Here is a 12,539-nt window from a genome sequence, read left to right as displayed (position 1 = left end):
CCCCCCCCCCCAACCCTTTTAAATCTTTAATCAAATTTTATATAAATAAAACTATAAGCTAGTGACTTGTACTATAACATACCAACATTTGTGTACAAGATAATTTAGATTTTGAACTGCTACTTTCTCAGCCTGCCCTTGTTAATATACATTAGTTATATCTGCTACCTTCAAGGCTAAGAATGGGGTTGAACCCACAATTGGATACCATATAAAAGTTACCCAGTGCAGTTATTCAAAAAAAGAAACTTCTACTCACTAGAAAGAGAAAAAATTAATATAAATTTAATTCTAGCATAAAATAAAATCTTTTAAGTATTTTGCTGGTTCCAAAGAGGTTAAAATTTTTATATAAATTTATCAGGGGAAATATGTGACGAAACTCTTGTTGGCTAGTGATGTAAAAGTTGGAAGGGGCATACTGTAACTATTATAGCAATAGTTTAATACTTTTAAGTGGAACAATGAAAACTTTGGCCTATTTGAATTACATGCCCTTTTTTTTCAGCAAAAGTTTAAACAATTACATGCTGAATTACGTTATGATTTACCTCTCGACAGTAACATTGAAGTGCACATATAATAAATTATATGAGTGAATGGAAGAAAAGGATGTATAAACTTACAAAAGTTGTTCAATACAAGCTTCTCAAATAGCTCAGGATGCATCATGTCCTGCGCTGAAATCAGAGGATTAAGCCAAGACAAGACATAAGGAGGGTGGCATGAAAGTGGGTAAGCAGCTGCTAATAATACCCCCAAGGGAACAACAGGAACACTAAGAGCTTGTGCAGGGTCCGCCTACATGAAAAAGTGTATTACCATCATTCTCCAATCAAATCTCATTCAGGTTACAGGTATACGGTAGTCACATTGGAATGAAAGCACAGTTGTCACGGCGTCTAGGAGACCCAAGGCATTGGAAGGGGCATGGATCTCAAGGCGACACCAACAAGGTGCCTAGGCGACCAACGCACCCTTCCAGCAAAGGGCACCTAAACACCTAGGCAATGCCCTGACAACTATAAATGAAAAAGAGCTATAATCTAGAATTTGATGTTTCATTTTCACTTACAAGGGGTAACAGCAACTTAAGTGACGAATTTGAAGTAGAGTAGTCGAGTGATGATGCCAATGTAACAACTGCAGCCAATCCGGAGTCTCTACCTTCAAAACCTTATACAACGAATGAACATGACACATATAGTTTATAATGAAGTTGAAACACCAAATCAGACAATCTAGCACATAGTTAATATCAAGTTATTCCCAGAAACTGTAATACTGCTAATTGCATACAAACTTGAGTAACATACAAGAAAAAAAAGAATAGACTGGACAAGAAAAGAAGTCATTCCACCACAAAATTTACCCAACAATCAATACCGAGTATCAGACTGCAAAGGCTCCAAACACTTCAAAAATTGGAATACATAAATCTTAACAATACATGTGCCTTGACAAAGGTTCTTACCAAGTTGACATTAGATTGCAATGCCATCAGCCAAAAAATGACTAAAATACGTCAAGATCAACAAACCTCTGTCACCACAGAATTACATGCAATGTATCTAGTAATCACGAAAGTGCGGCAAGAAGAATAACATCAAATGGTTGTGTTTTAAGAACCTAAGGAATGAGGATAGTAGGGCCTGAGAATTGGAACAATAGAAACTGCAGAAATTTCTTTCTTTCTTTCTTTGGGGGGGGTGGTTGGGGGGCATGGGCAGGGGTGGCCAGGTCAGAGGGATTGGTTGAACTGGAAGTGAAGGGATATGAGACCAAAAAATGCCTGCAGGAGCTCTAGGACATTACCCAACCTTAAAAGTGGCCCTGGTAAAGGACTAATGTAGGCCTCATAAGCATCTAGATACTGTGGGGTATTCTAATGTTGATTGGGCTGGTGCCGAGTATGACAGGAGGTCCACCAGAAGATACTTTGCATTTATTGGAGGATATTGGACACTTGGCATAGTAGGAAATATACTCCATGTGAACCGATGTGGCTTAAGTCTCTCATACAAGAGTTGGGGCTACTATGGAAAAGCCTATGTAAATGATTTATGACAATATTGGGGATCCAAAGTCTAGAAAATAAAGAAGAAGAACAAGAGCTGAACTAACTAGGTGTATTCAATACTAGTCTCATTGGGGGGGGGGGGCATTCTTAGATGATATAGTAAGTGTGTCATTGTAATTTCACAGAAGAAGATTCTAGTCCCTTGTAGATAACTATCAAGCAACTTGCAAGAAAAGTAACTAGTTACTTGATGAATCCTATATGTAATTGTACTAATTTCTAAATAGGAATTGATAGAATGATAAGTTCTCTCTTCTTCTCCTCCTCTTTCTTTTCTATTTGCTACTCCTAATTCTGTTACTGTAGTTTTAAGCCCTGAAACAGTTTCTTTTCAACATTAATATATATCAAACACTTCACTAAACCACTACCCCAGCATCCCCTATCAATCACATCTTCATCAACCATCAAAACTAGTCCAAGTTTCACCCTAAACCTCATTTTATCTTTGCTATTTTGCTGCCAATAGCCAAAACAGAAAGTTTTTCTCTTCTACCATCAAACCTAAGGCTACTTGAGACTTAAACCCATTCCTTGAAGACAACCTCCTCTGTAGAGGTTTGTACATCTGACAACCAGGCAGCTATTTAGATCATGGTTGTCAAGGAGGATGATGGGCCAAGGAGGATGACCAGCCGCTTGTATGCATAGGTGCCTTGACACATGTTTAGGCACCACATTGTTACATCAGGTCTCCTCCACTTTTCTTCTCCAGCAACAGTGATATTAGCTGCAGCTGCAGCTACAGCTGCTGTAACTTCAACTTTTTCATTGTTTTCTTCAGTCTTCTCCAGTGGCAGTTGCATGGTGGTGAGATTATTGCTGCTGCCGCGTTGCAAGCATCTTTGTTTTCCGCCTCTGTGTCTGTGACAGGTGCTGCTGCTGCAGCCTTCTTCTTCATCTGTGGCCCTTGGCCGATGGCTCCTTGAACCAAAAAAAAAAAAGATTTATATTGTGAATAATTCAGTTTTTCATGAGAGAACTAAGCTCATTGAGGAAGATTTCCACTTGTGTGTGATGCCATGATGCATAAGATCATTTCAACTCCCTATGTGAATTGTTCAGATCATCTAGGTAGTAGCTTTACTAAAGCCCTTTTCAAGGTTTCTTCTGTACAGTTCGGTTCAAAGTTGGGCACAGCCGCACAGGTGATATATTTGCTCCAGCTTAAGTGAGAGTGTTGAGTATGTCAACTAAGTACAAGTGTATTTCTGTCTCAAGCTCATATATATTTATAAAGTGGGAGAGTCGAGTGGGTCATCTACAGAACCACTGCAATCTCCTCTTTTGTCCTTCTCTTCTCTTGCTACTTTCTTTCTTTAATTTCAGCTGCTTAGCAACAGTAATCATAATGATTTGTCAAGGTTTGGACCTTTTGCCAACAGGATCACTTGAAGCCAATTTCCAATCTTTTAAGCTACTAAAATTTTCTGATGTAGGATAGTAAGGAATGACTATAGCAAGCCTAACCCAAAACCAGCAAGAAACAGTGCAAGAATGAAGAAGAAAACTTATCCGCAGTGATATGTTGCAGCGAATTGAAGAAGAAAAAAGTAATAAGAGAGGGATAAGGAACTATTCAGCATTGGAAAAATCATACTATAAACTGAATTAAAACTCAAAGTAACCTATCAACCTCCCGTCCCCCAAAAAAAAGTGTGTAAAGTTACCTGCTTATTATGGGCCCAAACTGGGCTCCTTATTCCAATTCTGTGTCAAACTCCCTACTAAAAGACTTCTACTTTGGACTTTGACTTAATAATGACGGAAAGTTCTCCAATTTGGAAAGGAAAAGAAACCAACTTTCTCAGGACTATTGGGACTCCAACATTATTCAACTCTCTACTACAATATTTTTTTTTTTGCTAACGACGAGTATCCAGAACTTCGGCCTGACTACTCCCGTGGGCCCATACTGACCCCACAACCACATGGACCGGGTAACTCTCTACTACAATAAAACTCCAAATAAGACTGAATAAAGAAATATGATAAACAAAGCCTTATCCCAACTTAATGGAGCCAGCTACATGGATCCAAGCAAAGACAAGGAAAAAGAAAAGTAGAAGTTACAGGAAACAGATTACTAAGAACATTAATGAAGTAGAACACAGCTATTGGGTGTCCACTACCTAGATCTTAGCCCTCCACTCCGATCTATTCAAGGCCATACTCAGGACAAGGCACAAAATAGTAAATTAACATCATTAGAGCAAAGATGCTCAGGCATCGCACATGCTGCAAATTGTAGTTGTGGGACTTACTATAGTAGTAAAATTGAATTTCCTATAAATAGTGAGCATTGGATCACCAAAAATAGTAAATACAAAATTTACTAAAAAAATAGTAAATTAACAAAATCACGGTAAAGATGCTCTGGCATTGCTATGTCTTTACATTTGTAAACAATTACAAGTTAATAACACTATAAAACAAGCGAGTCCATTTGCATCAAATGCAGGAGCATCATCCATATCAGCCATATATATGCACCATGTAAAGAAGAGAGAGGCATTCTACCTTTTAAAGAACGGGAAGTCAATCAAAAGCTGAGGATTCCATAGGTAGCTTTGTCAACAGCTGAAATAGCATGAAATCCAAGGGAGTAACATACCCATGAAGCATGGAACAGGTTCTAGTAAATGTAGGGGTGAGGTTTGTTATTTCTAGCAATTCTGCATTTGAATATAGTCTGGTTGTATGGTGGGGACCGTGGGGTAGATCTGTTTATTTGCTTATCTACTTATTCTTTTACTTCCTGATGGAAAACACCAAATTTTCATTTGTATCAAAAAGGATCAGCCATATAGTAAGGAACTGTGCAATTAAAGAATCATTTATTGAATTGCTAAAAGTTGGTCAAGTTTTAGAGGGTTTTGAAGTTATTTCAGTCACCTATATGTGTTTAGTAAGTCGTCGTTTTCTAATTACAATAATAATTTACCAAGGAGTTTATTTGTCTTGTTTTAGTAAGAACAGAAGATTAGAGACATTTAATTATTCTAGGTTTCCATTTGCCATGGTGAAACGGAAGAAAGCTCTGATTACACGTGCTCATTGTGCAGATCGACACAATATGCAGATGAATTTGGGAATTCTCTGGCTGGATTGTTGGATTGCATTTATTGCTATCTAGCTGCTATTTCTACTTTTCTTATTGCTGATCATATGCTAATCTCACATTAGGTTGGTTCATGAATTATGGGTTGATGGTTTGTGATTCTGGACTTAGATTTTCTGTTCATGTATAATTCTAAAGATTATGTTTTATTCTACATAATACATGACCTGAACATCTTTCCGCCATGATCAAATATGTTTAATTCCTTGGTACAAACCTGAGGTTACATTTTCCTATTCATGTTTTGGTTGTTTCTATCCACCTACACCAGGCTGCTACATTTAAATAATGGAATAACGGAAATCTCATAGTTGGTGATCAGTTTCTTGACTCAAGAACTTGAATTTTCCTAAAACAAAAGTGCAACAGTATATATAGCAACAAACTTAAATTTAGAGATATCCAATCTCTCTAGAACACACCCCTGGTTTCTCCCTCCCAATGTTCATTTAACTTTCTTCAAAGTCAAAGCCCCACAACTATTTTCCTAATTTCTCCTTCAACCCATATTTGAAACCCTAAGCAACCACATCTGACCTTATTATACATTCTAAACCTATTTGTCTTCATCTTAACCTCAAAACATAATTTTAGAAAAAAAAAAGAGAGATTTAGGGTTCTTGTCCTACGTCAGCATCACTAATAGAAGCGTCATCAGTGAAATATATAAAATGATAAACTGAAAGAAAAAGAAAGGCAACTGATCAGCACATAGACAAACTACAAAGTTTGCAGCCGAATCAACACAATCATGATCATGGCTCGATAAAATGTGAGAAGAAAAGCTCAGAAAACAATTTCTACTTCAAAGGTCAACAAGCCAGTTACCTTGTTACCATTGGACAAACATATTACTGAAACAAATATGACATAGGCCAGGATCTTACCAGATCGTGACAGCATTGCATACAGCAAAATACCCCCCATAGAGTGTCCAATTGCAAGCAACTTACCATCCTTTGGCTTTCCTTGGCTCCTTATATATTCCATCTACATTGATAAAACTCATGACTGTCACATTCATCACATAGACGGTATTAAGCAAAAAAATTATATAATATATCTAGGCTGTTTTCAAAGCGAACAGGAGATTAATATCGAGAGGTATCAAATAGAAAAATCAAACTTAAATGACTTTATCATGTTCACATCTTTTCAGCCAGAGAATATGTCACCTCACCACAGCAGGAATATCTTCCTCCAGATAGTTATCGAAGTCCCAATCATACTTCACAATCAAATCAAGTTGTTTCTGGAAATCCTCTATTGTTGTAGTGAAACGCTCTCGCAAGTCAAACAACTGTGGTGAAACAGATCGTTGTCCTTCTTCAATAATATTTACAAGTCTTTGACTCAAATCCCTGATTTGGCCAGCAATAGCAGAGTTCTGCCTTGCTTCTAACAAACCTGAAAGTTTTCCCCTGACCTCAGTAAAGCGTTCAGACAGTAGAGAATCTTCCAATAGTTTTGATATTTGATCCAATAATTTAGTAAACATAATCCGTGATTGACCTTCGCTGAGAAAGCCAGAGAGTCTCTCTGACAAGCGCATCAATGTTTCTGTCAACTTCGTCACCAATTGTGATTCATCCGAAGGTGTCAACATATCTGTCCTGTTTCCTTTTACAGCTGAGGTTTCAGATTCTGGAAAAGCACTGGCATTAACGATTGACTTTTGCTCTGTAGAAAAAGCACCATTTGTCAGGCCGCTGGCAGCACATCCTATCTGCTCAGTTATGGCACTATTACAGGGAGACTGCTCAACTACTTTGGACTCTTCAGCCCTTGTGCTCAATCCAGCACCTCGAACTTCAAGAATCCATGTATCATATCCTTGACTTGACATGTATCGTGCAAATGAAGACTGCAAGCAGTCAACACACATTACTAAATGTTGAAGAATAGGAATGCCGGAAAATGACAAAGATTAGCAGCTTACCAAGTCAAATATAGAAAATTTAATTAACTGATCTTTTTTATCCTACTTTTGATTGGAAACTTTTTCATCGTTGAGATTTTGACCAGAACTAGGAATGCATACATGATAAAATTAATAAATTATCACTCCAAAGGCCGTGGCAAACCCAAAAAATCTAGTACAAAAAAGAAGACAAGGAAAGCTGAGATGAGAAAAATGAAGAAACTAGAGTAGGCCTTCAAATATCATAAGCAACACAATTCAAGCCCCAACCAACCCTACCAGAACTCACTGCACTCTTGTAAATCTCTTGTCCTCAAAAGGCATGAAAACAGATGCTTTTAAGCTGCATTGTGAAGCCGTTGGCTACCAATTCTAACTAATTTTGAACTGAAGTACCCCATCATAACCAGGTTTATGCTACCCCAAGTCTAGTTTTTTTAACAAAAATGATGTCATTTGGAAGCACCATGCGCCACTGGACAGCCAAATGCACATGAGTGATCAATTTACCATAAAATGCAAACGATGAAGGCCCCACTGTCAAGCTATAGTGCCAAATCACACTACCTACAAAATATGAACTCATTTATCTTTTATGTAAATTGCTCCCCATGCTAGTAGCTGCTCTTTCATACATATTCTTAATGGAATACGATACAGTAATTTGGAGATAGTTCTCTCTTCCTAACACCAAGTAGATAACTTCCATGAAAACTCTACGATTCTCTAATCAACCAAAAAAAAAAAGCGGCCAGGGAATCCTTTTTTCTTCCCTCTGGACTTATCCATTTTTTAATATTTTTCTCAGATGTCTCTAAAGAGACCACTTATTTATTTATTTGTAATAAATAAATTACTAGTGTAAAATAGAAGAAGGAAACCAATCAGTTAGGGACTGAGGCAGCACCCAAGATGCATAACAAGGTATTTTCCCATTTAGATAGTCCCAATCACCTTTGCAGCATGAAACCAACTAGTGCCCAGCCCCTCACTTTAACACTAAATCTTCATTCCTACTGTCTCATGTGGATCTTCTAGAACTCATAAGTCTGATCCAAGGTAGATGGAACAATTTTGAATGACAATTCATACACGGGTAACATAAAATTTTAAGTTCTTCATTCATTCTAGTAGTCTAGTTATTTTAAGAACCCCAATGAATAGCTTAGTCGAACAGGACAACACTTCTTTCAAACCTTCACTAGAAAAATAGCAACATAACGAGTTGCAAAAATCATCCTTTATGCTTAATTGGTTGGATATTTGAAACCAAAATATGGTGCATTCCTCAAATATGTAAAGGGTTTTTAACCAGTGTTCTAGTACTGAAATGAGAACAGGTCACCTTGTTTGAATGCAGGTCACACATTGTGGGGATAATATATCAACTTACCAGATTTTGACCAAAATTTAGGTATTTTCAGCCCAAACTTATTATTTCATCATTTTTTGCCAAATTTTGTCATTACATCTGAAATTTGTGCTTTTGGTCATTTCAACTCATTTCAGCGAGATTTTGATGAACTCTCGAGATATCAATGAAATTACAAATCATTTCGGCAAAATTTGAGCTCCCCCCCCCTCTTGCCTAAGAATCCCGGAACTACCAAAAAACCTTGTTTTGCTACTGAATCAAGACCTGGTGGTCAACTGTAGAACACCCACTTCAACATTTGTGTGGATTTGAAGCATGATTTGGCAAATTTTTTTAAAATTTCAAAATTTTCACATATAGGGCTGTTGCGATTGACTTTAAGAGATTCTTCAGCCAGAGGATGACATGGCCGCCATATGTCATAGGGTCTAAAGCCAAACTACCGCTTTGCTTTTTTCTTTTTTTTTTTTTTTCTTTTTTTTTAATCTAATGCTTCAAACATATGTAAACATGCTTAATAGGCAATCCCTATTAATTGTCTATGGACTATGATGACACTTTTTTACATTTTTTTTTTTTTGGGTAAAGACTTTTTTACATTGGTGTACTATTAAATGGCTTTCTTCATTCTTAATATATATTCTACAATCCAAAGATTCAAATATGTTTAGAGATGCTTAATTAGGGCTCCTTGAAGTTTCATGCCAAAAAATGGCCATTTGACTACCAAAACGGCCAAACGAAATTCCCCAGCTTTCAATCAAATTTCAACCTAAGGTTTTGACCTAGGTCAAATTCGAAATCTCGAACTATGAATCGAAATAAATTAAAAAAGAAGCAATTGACACGACCTTAGAGATGCATACTACACTTTCTTTTCATAAGTAATATTTAGGAATCTATAATATTTATGAATCTTTCAAAATGAAATACTATTGTATGACCTCAAATGGAGCTAAATACTATAGTCGGAAGTTGTTACATTCCACTCGAATCGAATTGGCATCTATCAAGTGTGCTGGTGGCCTGGTAGAAATGTGCTGCTAATTAGGGATTGTACTGATGATGAAGAGTTTGAAGAAATCAGGCAGGACCAGAAAATGGACCAAGGGATCATGAGTAAAAAACTTCTAAAAGTATAACCAGATCGTAGGGTTCGATATTTAATGCATACTCAGAGAGTGAGTTGTTTGTTCTCTTAGTTATATTTAGCCGATTATGACTATTAGCAATAGAAAAGCCAGCACTGCAGGACTTGGCAATGTCCAATAACATAACAAGGGAAGAATGACAAACAAGTTAACAAACGGAAACGCAAATAGAAACTAGAAAGTGGAAGTAATGAAGAATTACAAAGGATTTAAGAAAGTGATCAAAGAGGTTGCTCACCCCATGAGAAAGGTCATATCCAATGGCATTGGTCCCAACCCCGGACAAAAGCAACAGTGGATGATTCCTTGGGGGAGCCTGAAATTGCGAACACACAGTCACAAATACAAACAAAACGAACAATCAGTCCGCTAGCAAGTTAATAATGGAAATCTTAACAGCGGAAACAAGGAAAGAGACGAAAGGAAGAGAAAAATATTGTCAAAGTCAAAAGTTACATTGGGAGGAGGGTTGTAGCGCCAAAGAGCAAGCCTCCAATCGCCGTTGGCAACAGGTACGTAGTGAAGCTCATCGGCCGTACAGACCGAAGGCTTTGGGTTATGGTTCTTCTCGACAGTCGTTGCCTCGCCCACGACGGCGGAAGAGGAGGAGGAGGCGGAGGAAAAGGCTCTCACACTCACTCTCGTACTCAAGCTCGACTTCAACCCCAGCCACGGCGACTCTGCAAGTGCGGCGGGTCCGGATGTGGCGATGCGGGTCTCTGACCTCTTACGCTGCGAAATTGGGTTCAGATAACAGAAGGTGGCCGCCAGATGCAGCGCCGATCGAAGGTCCGATTGGATTATACTCATATCCTCTCCTCACTCTCTCTTCTTTCTGCGTTTCAGAATTTCGACTTCTCAATTTTAATGATAATTTTCGGATTGCATAAGAAGATACAGCTCGGATCCGACGTAAATTAAAAGTCACATAAATGGAGTTCATAGGACAGATAGAAATAAATGGGAGCTTGGTTCTTTTCGCTTTTTCTTTTCTCTTTCGCCAATTGTGGCTCAGATTAGGACAGCATATCTGGAGGGAAAAGGTTTTTGTGAGGAGGGTGGCCCCTGCGCCAAAACAAATGGGCCAACCGCTTTCAATGAAATGAAAAAATGACATTGCTAATGATAATTTCTAGTGCGTTTGTTTGGTCTCTACGCAACCACTCTCTCCCACAGGAAATACTACTTTTGTTGAATATTTTCATTTCATTTTTTTTTCTTTTATTTCTTTTATTTCTTTTATTTTTTATGGGAAAGTTCGAGGTTGATTTTGCTTTATGTATTTTACATATGAAAATACACATCGTATGCTATCCATGTCATGATTTTAAAAAATTGTTATCAGATCGGCTAGATACATTATTGATAACAGTTGCGATTGATACGAATTAACATATACATTACGAAGGTGGCAATTTTTCTAGAAAAAAAATGTTTCGATCTAGAATTGGTAGTTGGTATTGATAGGGCTTGATATTATCAATACATATTGATATCGACAACAATCAATACCATCACCAATATCATGAACTAAATCCATGATCGATTTTAATAAAAGGTTTTTCCATGATGCCACCATAACGAGAGGTATGAAAACTTTCCCATTGTCTCTACAATCCCTAATGTTAGAGCAAACACCAAGAAATATGAAAATAAACAGACAATCAATCAGTGCAATATGGAGATTTAACAAGATTCACACATCAATGTGGAGTGCTACTTCCTCGAGCAAAGAAGAAGATGTTTCACTACCCAAAAGAGAGATTACACCCAAGCAGCAGCGAGAAAACTCGCCCCAAAACCCTAGCTTGAAAAACCCCCAAAATACATTGACTTTCTCAACAAGACAATAATACATTATATAATCCAAGTCGCGGGTCAATCCATCGGGTCGCAATCAATTCAGTCGCCCCGGCACCCCCATATAACCCCTCTGCTCCCATCACAGATCTCAGAAAAACTTCTCATTCAGGTCGCCACCAAAATATGTCAGAGCTGGTCAATCTTCAAAATGGGTCAAGAATTCGAGACAAACTTAACACCTAACACTCCCTCTACTTTGCACCTCCAAACGAAATCAATGCCATTGATGTATTTCTTCCCACTTCGCCATCGCAGGAAACCCTTCATTTTCTTTTTATCAATATTCATCACTTAGCTTTTAGTGACATATGGGAGGTGATGAAGAAAAATATGCTCAGTTTAGGTATGGTCCTTAGTATAACCTTGAATAAAGTAAATTGGAGAGCTAAAATCCAAGGGGTGGACCTTATCTAGCTATGTTCTACTTCGTTATTGTTTTTGTCTTTGATTTCCCATAAGTCTTTTCTTTTTCTTCTTCGTTCTTACTTCTCTCAGTATCAGTTGAGAAAATCAAGGCTATTTTACTTAATTGTTGTTATAGATTAAAAATAATTTTCATGAATAAGATAGAAAATAAAAATATATACTAATACTTGCCATTTAAACGTTGTAGAATGAAAAAAATAATATATTATTTTTGAAGTCTAAAAACCAAAGTGAATTGAAATTGTAATCGATAGTAACAAGTATATATTGAGAACCCATTTTGAATTTTGAATCCAGACGTAGCGATTCAATGGTTCTCAAAATGTAACCAAAAGTTTCATTAATTATTTACGTTCTTCCTATCGTAATGGATTTCGTCAGACCCTTTGTTCAATTAGATGTTAATGTGAATGAACCATAACAATGTAACCCTATTCCTAATAGATTGACCCCCAAAATAGCACATCCCTCTCTCTCTCCTTTTGCTCTTTGAAAAGATTTCTTTCCGTATTGGTTTTATTGGCTTTTCCTGGCGGTATCATCAAGGGAATGGCTCGGCTAGGTGAGGTAGCTGAGCCAAAAAAAAAAAAAAAGAAAAATGA

General features: G+C 37.3%; 1 protein-coding gene across 2 annotated transcripts in view; it reads right to left on the bottom strand.

Annotated features, from left to right (window-relative positions):
• The window catches only part of LOC122079512, a 14,682-nt gene extending 4,033 nt beyond the window's left edge, over nucleotides 1–10,649 (bottom strand). Inside the window, exons 1-7 of one of the 2 annotated variants that reach the window (XM_042646043.1) lie at nucleotides 10,105–10,649; nucleotides 9,887–9,964; nucleotides 6,714–7,065; nucleotides 6,382–6,608; nucleotides 6,089–6,191; nucleotides 1,076–1,176; nucleotides 627–801 (exon numbers count right to left, since the gene is read on the bottom strand). In XM_042646043.1, the coding sequence (XP_042501977.1) occupies nucleotides 627–801; nucleotides 1,076–1,176; nucleotides 6,089–6,191; nucleotides 6,382–6,608; nucleotides 6,714–7,065; nucleotides 9,887–9,964; nucleotides 10,105–10,458 (1,390 nt within the window). In that variant the 5' untranslated portion in view covers nucleotides 10,459–10,649. Of the gene's footprint in view, nucleotides 1–626; nucleotides 802–1,075; nucleotides 1,177–6,088; nucleotides 6,192–6,381; nucleotides 7,066–9,886; nucleotides 9,965–10,104 lie in introns of both variants that reach the window. The other variant, XM_042646042.1, reaches the window with a different exon arrangement.
• Nucleotides 10,650–12,539: the final 1,890 nt, after the last annotated feature.

The sequence above is a fragment of the Macadamia integrifolia genome, chromosome 5 (assembly GCF_013358625.1).
Source record: "Macadamia integrifolia cultivar HAES 741 chromosome 5, SCU_Mint_v3, whole genome shotgun sequence".
Lineage (NCBI taxonomy): Eukaryota > Viridiplantae > Streptophyta > Magnoliopsida > Proteales > Proteaceae > Macadamia > Macadamia integrifolia.
This window is presented reverse-complemented; position numbering and strand designations above follow the sequence as displayed.